The sequence below is a fragment of the Lepidochelys kempii genome, chromosome 12 (genome assembly GCF_965140265.1).
Source record: "Lepidochelys kempii isolate rLepKem1 chromosome 12, rLepKem1.hap2, whole genome shotgun sequence".
Lineage (NCBI taxonomy): Eukaryota > Metazoa > Chordata > Testudines > Cheloniidae > Lepidochelys > Lepidochelys kempii.
In genome coordinates, this window is record NC_133267.1 from 6,142,882 (window position 1) to 6,157,391 (window position 14,510).

Consider the following 14,510-nt stretch of genomic DNA (forward strand, 5'->3'; position numbering starts at 1 on the left):
TGCCCCACTGCCCAAAGCACACGAGTGCAGTGACAGCCTCCCCGCAGGACCTCAGGCACCACGTTCGCCATTTGTTCCCGTCAAAGCTGGATTTTCGGTGGTGCTTGACCCAGCTGTAATTTGATTCCCACCCCAACAGCCCCTAAGCAACGGGGGTGCCCAGCTCAGGACCTGCCTCTCACAGGCAAAGAGCCCCACTCCGGCCACGGTCCCGTGGGTGGTGGCCAAGCTAGAAAGGCCAGACATGCTGCGGGCTATTTCCCATGCCTCTGGCTGCCGTTCACCAAAGGCCTGTGTCTGTGAGGGTGCTGGGTGCGAATCCTGATCTGGAGCCTGACGGGGGGCAACACGACACGTACCACCCCAGCTCTCAGAGGGTGGCCTCCTGCACCTCGTCCCCAGGGGGCCCGGAAGCAGCAGGGCTCTATGGCTACCCGCATGGGGTCTCCTGCTCCTCGACCAATGAACTGCATCCGATGGTCTTGGGCTCTTGGTGGCACCAGGGGCATCCTCAGCTCCGCTGCTTGCCATCTCCAAAAGCTGCCACCCGGGCAGATGGAGCAGAGATCTCCCTCCCATTCCCACTGGTGCCGTGCCACCCTGCCCCACCCATGCCCCAGCTAACAATGGCCATTAGCTACGAGGCACAAGAGGGTCACCCCGTGAGGCACCCACCCTCTGCTGGGTCTGCATGTGAAAGGCCAACGGCGGCCGCACAGACCCCCCAGCCAGCTGGAAGAGATTCCACCGCACCACAGAGGATCTGCATCTGGCCAAAGGTGCCCGCTCCCTTGTGCTCTTCAGCCCATGACGCCAGAGATAACCCCTCCCGGGTGGTACAGTCTGCCCCAGGTGGAGACGTGTGCCATGCGGAGAGGTGAGGGGGGCAGTTACCTGTTGTACATGTTCCAGAACAGCTGCAAGTTGTATTGGTTCACCACACTCCCGATCTGCTGTCGATAGCTCTGCACCAGCTCCGTGTTGCTCACCAGCTCTTCCTGAGCAGCAGGGGCGAGAGAAACGAGAGATCAGCTGGCCCGTGGCAGGGAGGAAGGGCTCGGCTTGTGTTTTATGGAGGGACAGGCTAGCGGGGCATGGGGACTGATCTGAGTGCAACGGAGGAAAAAGACCCAGTTTCCCCCAGGATCACCCTGCAGGGGCTGTCTTAGCCACTCAGCCCGCAGAGCATTCACACCCTGCAGGGCTGTATTTGAGGGAGGGGAGTGCTCCTAACGAACTCCCGAGATTGGCCTCTGGCTGCCACCAGGAGAGGGACTGAAGCTGCAGACCTGGGATCTGGAGTCTGAACATCGCACAGTACCTGGGTCCAGGACAGGGGTTCAGCCTGCTCTAAAGGTGACGCCACTTGAGACACTGGGAGTCAGATCTGGCTTCAGTTTTCCAAGAGTTGGGGCTGGCTCCCAGGGACTGGTTCTGACCCATCCCGCTAACTAGTTTGTGCTGAAGAGGCTGCAGTCTGGGAGAGGGGTGCTGGCCAGAGGAGCAGAGCATGCATCACTGTGGGCTGTGGGGCCCTCCAGCACTGCATCCTGGGGGAGACACCCCACGTTGTGCCCTACAAATCCAGTTGTCGATGGGCCCCTCCTATACATCCTGGGCACAGGCGGGCAAAGCACTCACAACTGCGCTCTCTTTGGGGGCCTGCATCTCAAGCCAGCTCTCCTTCCCCATGGCATAGCCCAGCTACAGACAGGACCAGAGAGGGAGGCATCTCTTGGCCTGTTCTTCCTCCATACAGCAGCATGGCCAGGAGACAGCAGAGCAGCCCCAGTTACTGATCCAGTCCAGCCGGTAGCTGGCTGACCCTCTGTCTGGATTGTACACTGGCCCTTTCTCCACCAGAGTCTGATCTGAGCAGGGCAGCTGTGAACGTGTCCAGTGCTCTCCCCCTTACCTGGCTGAACAGGTGAGATAACACGGTGTCAGGCAAAGAGCTGGTCAGGCCAGAGAGCTGCGGACAGAGAACGCTAGAAGTGTTACGCTGACTGGCGCCAGGCACCACGCACTCCCACCCCTGCACCTTCGCCAGGGGATCCCTCCTCGCGGCGTTAACTGGAGACAGGCAGGCGTCACTGGAGCCAGAGCCCAGAACCTGTTGAGCCAGCGGGGAAGAGCAACAGCTGCTCTGGCTCGGACCAATCGGAGCAGAAAGAAAAGAAGAGGAGTCGGAGACCATCCCCTGTCTCTGGGGAGCCTGCTGTAGACCAGGGCTGGGTCAGGGAAGAGCCCGATGATGGTATCTCCTGTGAGGTGATCACCCATGCCTGGAGCTTCTGCACCCTGGACTACCCAGGTCCATGTACCCCGAGGGCTGATCTTCTTGGGGATACTGACTTCTTTAACCCCTAGGGCAGTGGTCCCCAAACTTTTTGGTCTATGTCCCCCCCTTACCTGGTCCATGCCCTCCCAGGAGCCATGGTCGGGGGCCACAGCCAGAAGCGGGGCCCTAGGCAGGGCTAGGGGCTATGGTTGGGAGTGGGGTCAGTGCTGCAGCTGGGGCATTGGCCAGGAGCAGGGCCGCAGTCAGGGCTGGGAGCCAGGGGCCGCAGCCAGAAGCAGGCCTGCGATTGGGGCTGGGAGCCAGGGGCCGCAGCCAGAAGCAGGCCTGCGATTGGGGCTGGGAGCCAGGGGCCGCAGCCAGAAGCAGGCCTGCGATTGGGGCTGGGAGCCAGGGGCCGCAGCCAGAAGCAGGCCTGCGATTGGGGCTGGGAGCCAGGGGCCGCAGCCAGAAGCAGGCCTGCGATTGGGGCTGGGAGCCAGGGGCCGCAGCCAGAAGCAGGCCTGCGATTGGGGCTGGGAGCCAGCGGCCGCAGCCAGAAGCAGGCCTGCGATTGGGGCTGGGAGCCAGCGGCCGCAGCCAGAAGCAGGCCTGCGATTGGGGCTGGGAGCCAGCGGCCGCAGCCAGAAGCAGGCCTGCGATTGGGGCTGGGAGCCAGGGGCCGCAGCCAGAAGCAGGCCTGCGATTGGGGCTGGGAGCCAGGGGCCGCAGCCAGAAGCAGGCCTGCGATTGGGGCTGGGAGCCAGGGGCCGCAGCCAGAAGCAGGCCTGCGATTGGGGCTGGGAGCCAGGGGCCGCAGCCAGAAGCAGGCCTGCGATTGGGGCTGGGAGCCAGGGGCCGCAGCCAGAAGCAGGCCTGCGATTGGGGCTGGGAGCCAGGGGCCGCAGCCAGAAGCAGGCCTGCGATTGGGGCTGGGAGCCAGGGGCCGCAGCCAGAAGCAGGCCTGCGATTGGGGCTGGGAGCCAGGGGCCGCAGCCAGAAGCAGGCCTGCGATTGGGGCTGGGAGCCAGGGGCCGCAGCCAGAAGCAGGCCTGCGATTGGGGCTGGGAGCCAGCGGCCGCAGCCAGAAGCAGGCCTGCGATTGGGGCTGGGAGCCAGCGGCCGCAGCCAGAAGCAGGCCTGCGATTGGGGCTGGGAGCCAGGGGCCGCAGCCAGAAGCAGGCCTGCGATTGGGGCTGGGAGCCAGGGGCCGCAGCCAGAAGCAGGCCTGCGATTGGGGCTGGGAGCCAGGGGCCGCAGCCAGAAGCAGGCCTGCGATTGGGGCTGGGAGCCAGGGGCCGCAGCCAGAAGCAGGCCTGCGATTGGGGCTGGGAGCCAGGGGCTGCAGCCAGGAGCAGGGCCGCAGTCAGGGCTGGGAGCCAGCGGCCGCATCCAGAAGCAGGCCTGCGATTGGGGCTGGGAGCCAGGGGCCGCAGCCAGAAGCAGGGCTGGGAGCTATGGCTGGGAGTGGGCCTGGGCCAGCTGGTGGCTGAGGCCAAGGCCGGACCTGCAGCTGGGGCAGGGCCGGAGTGGAGCTGGGGCCAGAGCGGGACTGGGTGGCGCTCCCTCCCTGCCCCCAGTCAGGGCCGGCTGGGTTCTGCCGCACACTCCCCCCAGGGGGGCACTGCCCTAGGGGAAGCAGGCACAGTCCCTGCACACTACCGGGGCAGCTCCATGGGTGGATTTTCAGGCAGGATTTGGCCACAGGAGACTATTTTAAACTCAACAATCCGCGTTATTCCTTCCCTGCTCCCTCCTCTCCTAAGCACAGAGGCCTCAGTCAAGGCCATGCCTGAGGAAGACACGGTGTGGTGAGACCAGGCAACATGGGCTGTGGTTAGCCTCCAAGCTGGGGAGCCAGACAGAACCACAGGGTCTGTCTGTGTCCAGCGGCCTCATTAACGAGTTCCCTTTATATTCATTACAGCCGAACCCCGGCTCTCCTGTGCCCCAGGAGACCCTGCCAGTGCCTACGCCCGCTCCAAGTGATTTCATCCCAGTGCATCCCAGCTGGAGCCTGAGAGGTGGACGCTGCTCACCTTGGTGGCTGCCCAGTCAATCCAGCCTTTGCCGTTGGGGTCGATGTTCATCAGGACGAGCCCTTCCACCAGATCTGGGAAGATCAGCTGCAGGCAAGCAGACACAGGGCTATTGCTCACGGCACTGGTGCGATAGGAGAGGCCTATGCTGGGGGGGCAGTTAGCAGATGTGTGGATTCACCATAGGTGGAGATCCTTTACTGACAGTGACGCACTTCTCCAGGGGCAAGGGATGGGTAGGAGACCACGTCCTCGGATGGACCCTCCCACCACCTTCCGACATGAAACAGGCCAACCAGTGCCAACGAGGTAAAGGCTTTGCACACCACTGCTCTGCACCTCTGCCCACGGAGAATCTACAAGGCTGCCAGGATCCCTCCCAGCCAGGCTTGGGAGCAGGGCATGGTCCAGAGATGGCTCTGGTGGATAACTGCCCCTACCGCCAGACAAGGGAAGGGCATCCACGTTCACCCTGGTGCACCTCCCTGCATTCTTTACACCAAGGAACTGCAGGGATAGAAGGAACTGCCCTGAAATGGCAGAGGCCCTTCCTGTCGGCCTGAACCCAGAGGGCTGTCACAGGCAGCTCCAGGACGCAGCCCCAGATGGTCCAAGCCTCTCGTCCATGTGACTCATAAGAGCCTACAGGATACGCCCAGGACTATGGCTCCCAAACATCAAACGTGAACAGCACCATCTCCTAGCTCTCTCAACGCTCAGCCAAAATCACCAGCCAGATGAAGAACAGCTGGCTAAAGCCAAGCTCTGGCTGGTCAGATGCGGGACGCACTTTGAAGCACTTGTCTCCTCTCTCAGATCCCCGACTTCTCAGAGAATCTGGTACCCCAAGGCTATGGGCTGACATTGTTGGGGGCTCCTCAATGCTATTGGATACCCAAATAGCCACAGTGGCAAAATACACCTGCTTTGATTGGCCAGGAAGTTGTATTCCAGCCTATCAGAAACAGCCATGGCCACAGTGATCCACACATTGATGACCTCCTTTCAGGCTTGATTACTGCAACTCCTTCCATCCAGGAATGAGCCCCACACCCTGAGAAAGCTCCCGCTGGTGCAAACGGAGCAGCCTGACTTGCTGCCTGAGAGATCAGCTCTCCCTCTGCCCCGTGACCTCTCTTGGAAGTGGGTCACACCTGCCCTGCTCTATGGGATCCTGGGTTACTCTGCAGAATGCTCCCAGCCAGGGCTCACTTACAGCAAACTTGGCCAGGACATAGGCTCCTGCTCCCACGCCGATTCCGATCACGTACTTGAACCTGAGAAACAGAGACAGAAGTGTCCCTGTGCAGCTCCCAATAGCCCTTGCTAGGCCAGTCTGGCTTTTTAAGGAGCCTCTAGGCAGGGCACAGGGAGCAGCAGAGAGAGAGGGAAACGGGGCCAAGGCAAGAGGAGGCGGTACCTGGGAGATCTTCCCACAGGGCCCTGGCTGGGTCTCCACATAAAATCATAGAATCTCAGGGTTGGGAAGGACCTCAGGAGGTCATCTAGTCCAACCCACTGCTCAAAGCAGGACCAATCCCCACTGTTTGCTCTAGATCCCTAAATGGCCCCCTCAAGGACTGAACTCACAACCCTGGGTTTAGCAGGCGAATGCTCAAACCACTGAGCTCTCCCTCCCCTGACATCCTGGGCTCCTTTCCTGGCTCTCAAGTCCTGGTCAAACAGAGTTCCTTGTAGCCTATAGGAATTGGGTAGTGTCCCTTTAAATAGGTCGGGAGCCCTCTAAGAGTGCTCACCATGTTCTGTGGTTTAGAAGCCGCCAGAAACAGCTGTACACTACATTCCTCCTCTTCTGTGAGTAAACCTGCCCCCATCTTCCCTCTCTCACTTTAGGGGCAGCATCTGATAAATCAAGGCCAGACTGGTAGGGAATATGAGCATCCTGTGGCTGTCACCAGACTGTCGTCCTGAGCCACGAAATCCAGCCTGGGGGCTGGCACCGCGCCTCGGGGCTAGAAGACTGCTACCCACGGAACCTGGCCAACTGCCATGCTAACCCCCTCACACACGTGGCCCTGACCTGCCGGTGAGACGGGAGTTCAGGCCCCTTGGCGTATTCCCTGATGAGTGGGGCCCTGAAGGAAGCCAGCTAGAGCCAGACATCAGGGTGGCTTTGGTGAGGACTGGAGACCTCCCAACTTTTTCACCACAGGGCATCGATCAGCTGCTTACTACTGACTTGGGCTGGATTCAGACCCCTGGGCCAGACGGGACAGGCCCTGGGGTGCATTTCTAGGCTCCTGAAACGGAGAAAGCAGCTTCCCTTATTCCGTGCCGCGAAGGTGACGGCACAAACCACGAGCAGGGGACAAAGGGCGAGAGTCTCTTGTGACCCTGGTCTAAGCAGTGACTCTGTGGCAAGCGGAGTCTGTTGCGCACCACGCGGCTCTCCCACGGCGTGGAGGGGATTGACCTGTCTCACTGGGGGTCACCGAGCCATGGCCGAAGAGCTAACTGTTTCCAGCGCCAGCCAAGTGGACAAGGCAGGAGAGCAGGGAACAAGCTGTGAGGCCTGGAACCCCGAGTTACCTGGTGTTCGTAGGTCAGTCTCGGCACTAACAGTGTGCATTGCAGGCATGGGTGCTTCGATCCCTGTTTTTCAGCCAGGCCCAACCCTGCATCGCTTGTGCATCCCAAACGCCACATCATGGTTTCTGCCTCCCTACGCCCGCTGCCTGCCCTTGGCATTTTTCTTGACATCCCACCCCTCCCTGCTGGCCACATGGCACTAGGTCACAGGCCCCCAACACTTACCCGAAATGCTGCACCACGCTAGGGAGCATGGCAGCCAACTGGTCCATGGATGGAAACTGGTACCTGGGGGCAGGATGGACACACAGTGAGAAAAGGAGTGTTGGGGCAAGGCCCCAAAGTGCTCATACAGGGGGAGCCCAGGCCTTGGGGCCTGGAGAACCCAGGCCAGGGCTGGGAGAGGCTCTGGGCACCTACGCACACGCATTACCTCCAGGGAGAGACAGCTCTTCCCCTCCCACTCCCCACTACCTGGCCTCTCCTCCCAGAGCAGGGCACAGCCCTTCCCTTCCCCCCTCTGGGACAGACACAACCATCCCCTTCCAATTTCCCCCCACAGGGTGTGGGCCATGCCCAGGGACCCCATTGGTGCCCCTTCCAGCCGCCCTCCCTATTGCTACGCTAGGAGCCGTGCTGATGTGCTCGGGAGGAGGAAGTCCCCATGATCCTGACCCTTCTAGGGGTTGAGGAACCTGACTCCCCTTCAGAAACGGGATGCTCTGCGGGGCCCAGGATGAGGGAGGCCAAGTCCCAAGTTGCTCTGCAGCGCCTCCTAGCAGCTGGTACAGGCCGGGCGTTCCCGGCAGGAGAGCCCACCTTCTGAACCAGGGAAAGGAGCCAGGAAATCAGACAGAGACCCTGAACATGAAGAGCTGGGCTCCTCCATGAACAGTATCCCAGACAGGCTGGGAGGGCTTGGGCACCTACCCCTGTGGGAACTGCGACGCTCCGGCCTGCTGCCCTGGTGCATCCACGTGACACACCACAAAGTGCTTGGTGATCTCCTGCATGTCCTCGAAGTTGAAGAATGTGTTGAAGCACAGCTTGTCTGTACAAGGTCGGGGGAAGGAAGGAGGACAAAGGACAAAGGGGAAAAAAGACCAGAGGCAAAAGGTCAGCAACCATTTAATTAGGCATGGAATGATTAGATTTTTAGCAGTAAATGCTGGTAAACCGTCAATTTCACCATACACACACAAACCAATAAAAATATTTCCATCGATCCTGATAGAAATTTACAGACTGGCCAAGTAAGAAGAACGCTGCCTGAGAACAGGATATTTACACTTGGTATATTTTGACGTGTTACGGTAATTAATTGTCTGACTAGGGTGACCAGACTGCAAACGTGAAAAAATCGGGACAGGGGGTGGGAGTCTACATAAGGAAAAGACCCAAAAATCGGGACTGTCCCTATAAAATTGGGACATCTGGTCACCCTATGTCTGACCCCCCCTCCCCTCCCCATGGTCCAATCCCTCCGTAATTTCCTGCAACTGTGACAATGTAAATCATGAAAAATGTTTTTAAATGGTTAAGAATAAACATCGACAGGATCTATTGCAATGGTAAAAACATACAAATGGAATTCTGTCAAGCTGACATTTAATCAAGATGAAGGCTAAAGAAAACAAATGCATAGAGAGACAAACGTTGAGAGAGAAATCCTGGCCATCAGCTGCTGCTCTCAATATCTAGCCTGGCTCTGGGGTGCAGAGCAGATGTGGTATCCCAGGTATCTGACTCCTGGATGGGCCTGACTCGCCTTTCACACCTGCCCCTGACTCGCCTTTCACACCTGCCCCACACTCACGCTGCTGACATCAAGAGCGTTACTCCTGATTCACCCTGGGGTGAACGAGATCAGAAGCAGGCCTGTCCTCTTCTCAACATCTTGTGTTTCTTGGCCACAAACACCAATCCTTTCTGATGGGCTTTCCCTGCTACACTTTACTCACCCATCGCTAGGGGAGACAATGTGGTCTAGTGGTTAGCACACAGGTCTGAGAGTCAGAATTCCAGGTTTCTACTCAAGGCTCTGCCACTGACTTCTCGTGTGGACTTGGGCAAGTCAGAAAGGCCAACATCTTCAGGCACCTACATCCATACGGAGGCACCCACAGCAGTGGCCTGATTTTCAGAGCATCTGCAGAGCTGCGTGGCACTGAGAATCAAACCACTCTTCGTGGGGTCTGTCTAGTCATTTGGGTGTCTAACTACAGGCAAGCACATTTTGAAACTGGGCCCGTGGCGTGGGATTTTCCAAAGCATCTAAGTGACTTAGGCACACATGCCCCACCAAAATGCTATTGGGCTGCATTTGTGCTCCTAATCCCCCTGGGCTCTTTCAAAACTCTCATCCCCTAACTGTTGTATGCCTCACTTACCTGGCCTGGGAATGCCCAGCTCACCAGGGCTGGTTAAGATGGTTACCATCCCCCCTCTCTCCGGCAGGCCAGCCTGCATGCCGTTCCCCTCCCCCCTCTGCAGCGCTTCCAAGGTGACCTTCCTGCAGCAGCAGCTTGCCTCCAGCCTGCAATCAGGTGACATCCATTCTGCTCCCATCCAGTCCTCCCTTTGCACAGCCACAGCCAGCTTCTGGGAAAGAGCAGGGGCTGCTTTCATACCCAGGGAGGCCTTCGGTGAATGCCCCATCCAGAGGGGATGCCACCGGGAAGGTCCCAAAGCCCCCATCACTTAGGAACTCTTCCCCCCAACACTTAGGAACTCCCCCCAAGGAGCCTTGGGCTCCTTGTCACAGCTGAGCAAGGGGGACAGGAGAGGACGCCCTTCTCTGGGCAGGGCTCCCTTTGGATCCCATCAATGCTCCCCTCTCAGCTCCATGGTGAACGATACAAGGTTCCCCCCTTTGCTTCCAGCCATCGCCTGTCTGAGGAGGAAGTCCGATTCAAACCAGAGCTTGCCATGCCCACAACTGCTCAGCGAGGCCTTGCTGGGCCACAGAACTGAACACAACCCACCAATGCCCCAGAAAACATTCACACCGCGATCCCAGGGGGAAAGAACAAACCTCCGGGCTCCTCCAAGCAGCTGGGGCGGAGTGGATGGGCAGCGAACACCACGGCATTCAGCTCTAGGCCAGCGGTTTGAATGTGACCCAGGCTGCCGTGAACCCAAGGCCAGCTCCAAGGGCACGGCTGTGTATACTGGGATCGCCATTGCAGCAGCAGACTCAGCAGCCTGGCCAAGAACCAAATGCGTCATGGAGACGCTCCCTCATTCTCCCCAGAGGGTCAGGGCAGGGGGGAAAGCATCCCTTGCTGTGGATCAGGAGAGGACTCTGCTCCCCAACCCAGCGCCTGTTGCCAGCACTGGAATTCACAGCTGACCAACCGTCCAGCTCCCTGCAGGCAACCCAGCAGCATTGGCTGGCTGCCTGCGCCCCACTGTCCTTTCGCCCTGCCCATCTGCTGTGCTGGTACGGGTGCCCCGGGCAGGGGATCGCTTTCTGAGGGTTCTTGTACGCTTCGGTGCCAGGCTGCTCTCAAGAATGGAGTGGGCGGAGAGGAGAAGGAAAAGACAGTGTGATGCACGCATGGGCCCCACAAGCCAAGCCAAGTCAAGTGATGGGGGCTTTGGGACCTTCCCGGTGGCATCCCCTCTGGATGGGGCATTCACCAAAAGCCTCCCTGGGTATGAAAGCAGCCCCTGCTCTTTCCCAGAAGCAGGGCTGATCTCGATCTCGATTCTCTGCCCTAGAATCCCCTACTGCTTATCCCTGGGGAGAGGCAAACGTTTTTAAGCACTAGCAGGCTGATTCGGCACAGCCTTGTTCCTCGTGTCTCAGGGTCACATCAAACAATGTTTGCTGGCTCTGCGCTGTTATACTGGGCAAAAAAATAAGCCAGGTGTATCAGACCTCCCCCCACCGCTCCTCTCACCCCAGCCCTCCTTCTGAGGCTTCAGTACAGTCCCTAAATCAGCGGCTGATCATACTGCTCCTGTTTGCTTTTCCACGGCTGCAGCCTCCATTAGCTTGGAATCCGCAGCCTGCTTGGAAGAAGGTCTCCTCCTTGTTGCAGTCCGCAGGCTGGAGGCAGGCATTGCTTTCTGCAAGCTTTGGGACTGTATTAGTATTGGAAAAGTACTACGGACTTACACCCATATAACTGGTAGCAGAATTGGAACCATTTCAACCTAGCTGGCACATCCTGTCACAGAAGGCAGCATTCACCACACTCTGGCCACCAGCAAGTCCAGAGATAGAAGGGGGCATGGAGGAGTTTAATATCAATATTCACTAGCTTCCAAATAACTGCACTGTGAAATTCCCTTTGTCAAAGCAGGGCTTTCTCGCGGAATTTTTATTTAGGATGAACAATGGATTTATTATAAAGTAAGGAAAACGCCATGTGATTACTCAACGGCTGCATACTGTGGTTTAAACGACCATTTCTACCCCATTCTTAATTGAATATATTTTGAAGAAGCCAGATGGTGATTTTTAAATATACAAGGGTCTCACATAATCCAATGTGAATGTGCTCAGAGACTTTGGATTTTATAATCCTACATAAAATATCATCTGCCATTTTGGGATTTGGGCTCCTCTGTACTCAGCCTGTTGCAATCACTATGTACTATTTTATTTTGACAGCAACTTTGGAGGGTCCCCACTGTCTAGGAGTTGATAATTCTATCCTGGGTTAATTCTGAAGTAGAAGTGGGCAAGATTTTCAACCAAAACTTTTTTTCTGCAAAAAAATGCAGATTCGGTGGCACAGAAATGTTTCACAAATTCATGCTGGATTTGCCGAATGGGTTTTTTTTTTTTCATTGAAACCAAAGTGTGGAAAAACCAAAAAGGTTAGTTTCAACTTTTTTTAAAAACAAAACGTTTTGATTTTTCAGTCCAAGATTCCCTTTAATTAAAAAAAGCAGTCAAAAATGTTTGAAACGGGTCAATACTGAAATGAGCAAAACATTTTGTTTGGACAAAATCGAAACTCTCTGCTCCTGAACAAAAGGCTTTGAACTTTCTGATTCGGCACACATTTCAAAAAAGTTTGTTTTCGCTTCAACCCACAACAAAATCTCCCCCCCCCCACTTCTCATTTTTCGAAAGTGCCAGAGTGCCAGCTCCCTACCCAGCTAGGATTATTGCGGAGTCATTATTATACTCAGCAAGGCTGCCCCTCCCCAGAATGGATGCAACCCTTTGCTGTTGCTACTTTGTTTCACAATGGAATTGGATGGGAGGGGCTTGGATTCTCTCAGAAGGTAAAAAACAGCCGCTGTTGTAGGGACAAGAGCTGTGGTAGGCTGTAGGGACTGCAGCGAAGCTAAGGGACAGGCATGAGGGGCTAATCCTGCAGCCTCTGACCTCACTGGCAAAGCTCCCATGGACGTCAGTGTGGGAGGAGAAAATCCCTGTCGCCAGCTTGGAAGTAGTTACAGGAGCTATCCTGCGTGCTGGGATGATGTTAGCCAATCAGAGTAGACAGATTTGTATATTCACAGTTTGAGAAAACACTGTATGGTGCTTATGCAAATCTGTGTAATCTGATTGGTTAATCACAGCTGCCAATCACACTACAGCCATTCACACTGTCAGTGGATACAGCTTGGTAGCCCTACAGACATGATGCTGGCCCCACTGTAGTCAATGGAACTTGGATTTCACACACACTCCAGTATGGGGAATTGCGTTAATACAATTCTGCATCAAGAACTGTGTACTGGAGACAATTCCATCTTGCAAAAAGAAAAGGAGGACTTGTGGCACCTTAGAGACTAACCAATTTATTTGAGCATAAGCTTTCGTGAGCTACAGCTCACTTCCATCTTGGTGTCATCAAAAATAATCAATAATAATAATCAATTCACCAGGAGAAGGTAATGGGATAGGAAGGACAGGTTGGTGGGTAGGGGACTGGATTGGGACTCAAAAGATCATGTCTCAGCCAGACTCTTTGGCTACGTCTATGCTGCAGACCTCCCCGTGGCAGCAAGTCTCACAACCCAGATCACCTAACTCGGGTCCTGAGACTCACACTATGGAGCTAAAAATAGCAGTGTAGACGTTCCCGCTCGGGTGCTGAACAAAAGAGGTGGGTCTCAGAGCCCAGGCTCCAGCCCCAGTGGGAATGTCTATGCTGCTATTTTTAGCCCTGTAGCGTGAGTGCGAGTCAGTTGATCTGGGCTCAAACTCACTGCCAAGGGTTATTTTTGCAGTGTAAACGTACCCTTTGTGTCACCTTAAGCAAATCACTTCATCATCATAGCTTGCTCTGATATGGCAATTTTCATCTATAGATCTCAAAGCATTTTACAAAGGAGGTCAGTCTCATTATGTCCATTTCACAGATGGGGAAAGTGAGGCACACACAGGGAAAAGTGACTTGCCTAAAGTCACCCAGCAGGCCAGTGGCAGAATTGGGAACACAACCCAGGTCTCCCAACTCCCATTCCAGTGCTTTAGCCCCTAGGCAATATCACTGTGACTCGGTCCCTGCTCTGCAAATTGCGGATAAAAGCCCTTCCCTACCTCACAGGAGTGTTGTGAGGATAAAATCCATTCAGGATTGAGAGGTGCTCAGCTATTACAGGGCTGAGGGCCATATAAACACCTAGATAGATAGAAAATAACTAATATACATGCTTTCCCTTTCATCCAATGTGCTTTACTAACATTCACTTGGACTCACAACTACTGTCTTGGCCCTTAAAAATTCCTCTGTTCAGTTTTTTGAACAGGAACTCAGTGTTATTCAATGGAATTCACCCTTGCACGGCAGGCAGGGCCAGGGTTGAGGGCTGTACAAAATATTGGAACAAAATCTGAAATCCTCAAAAGTAGACTTGTGTAAAAAAACAGATTTTACAAAACTATCTCAAATTTCACAAAGCACCTGGGAAAGGTGGGGTTTTGCTACAAATAAATAAAAAGAATTTTCACTCTCAAATTGTTGATTCCGTTTTAAGGCAAATAGTTAAAGGTTTTTCAAAAGTCACAGTGTCACTGCCTCTAAAATCAGTTTTTCTCATCCAAATATGTGAAATTTGGAAATGTGAGAAACTTCAATTTTGAAGGGGGCGGGGGGAGACCATTTCAAATAAAAGACATTTTGGGGTCATAAAATGATCTAGAATGAAAGTGCAAATAATTTCTTCTCAAACATTGAAGTAAAAATAACAACACCCTTGCGAGACAAAAATGGGAACAATAATCTTAACTTCAGGTGGGAAAACTCAGAGAGTTAAATGGGCCTTTCCCCGTGCACACAGAGTCAGTGGCAGAACTGACCCAGAAGTCCTGACTCCCAGTCCCCATCCTCTAACCACAACACACTGTTCTGTCCCAGTGTCAGTCACAGAACCCATCTGTGCTGATCCTCGGACCCCTGCTGTCACCACTAGACAGCACTCCCTGCCTCTGCAGCCGAGAGTATAGACTGCAGCTTGATTGCAGAGGTGAAATCCTGGGCCCAGTGAAGTCAATGACAAAACTCCCCTTGACTTCCCTGGTGCTAGGATTTCACCCCAGGTGCAGAATTTCTGGAGGACTTAAGTTGGAAGCCAATTCGGCCACCCGTGGTGACTGCTGCTCTGAGCCATCACCCATCATCACTGGCTAATAAGCCCCTGGCTCCAGTTCATCTGGGTTTGCTCTGAGATCA

At 55.3% G+C, this 14,510-nt stretch overlaps 1 protein-coding gene across 8 annotated transcripts in view; it reads right to left on the reverse strand.

Moving 5' to 3' along the window:
• NDRG4 (NDRG family member 4) overlaps nucleotides 1-14,510 on the reverse strand; it is an 88,031-nt gene that overhangs the window by 16,010 nt on the left and 57,511 nt on the right. For all 8 annotated transcript variants that reach the window (XM_073307342.1, XM_073307347.1, XM_073307339.1 and 5 more), the window contains 6 exons: nucleotides 7,798-7,918; nucleotides 7,093-7,155; nucleotides 5,534-5,594; nucleotides 4,318-4,404; nucleotides 1,916-1,972; nucleotides 895-998 (listed from right to left, as the gene is read on the reverse strand). In XM_073307342.1, coding sequence (XP_073163443.1) covers nucleotides 895-998; nucleotides 1,916-1,972; nucleotides 4,318-4,404; nucleotides 5,534-5,594; nucleotides 7,093-7,155; nucleotides 7,798-7,918 — 493 coding nt within the window. The remainder of the gene's footprint in view (nucleotides 1-894; nucleotides 999-1,915; nucleotides 1,973-4,317; nucleotides 4,405-5,533; nucleotides 5,595-7,092; nucleotides 7,156-7,797; nucleotides 7,919-14,510) is intronic.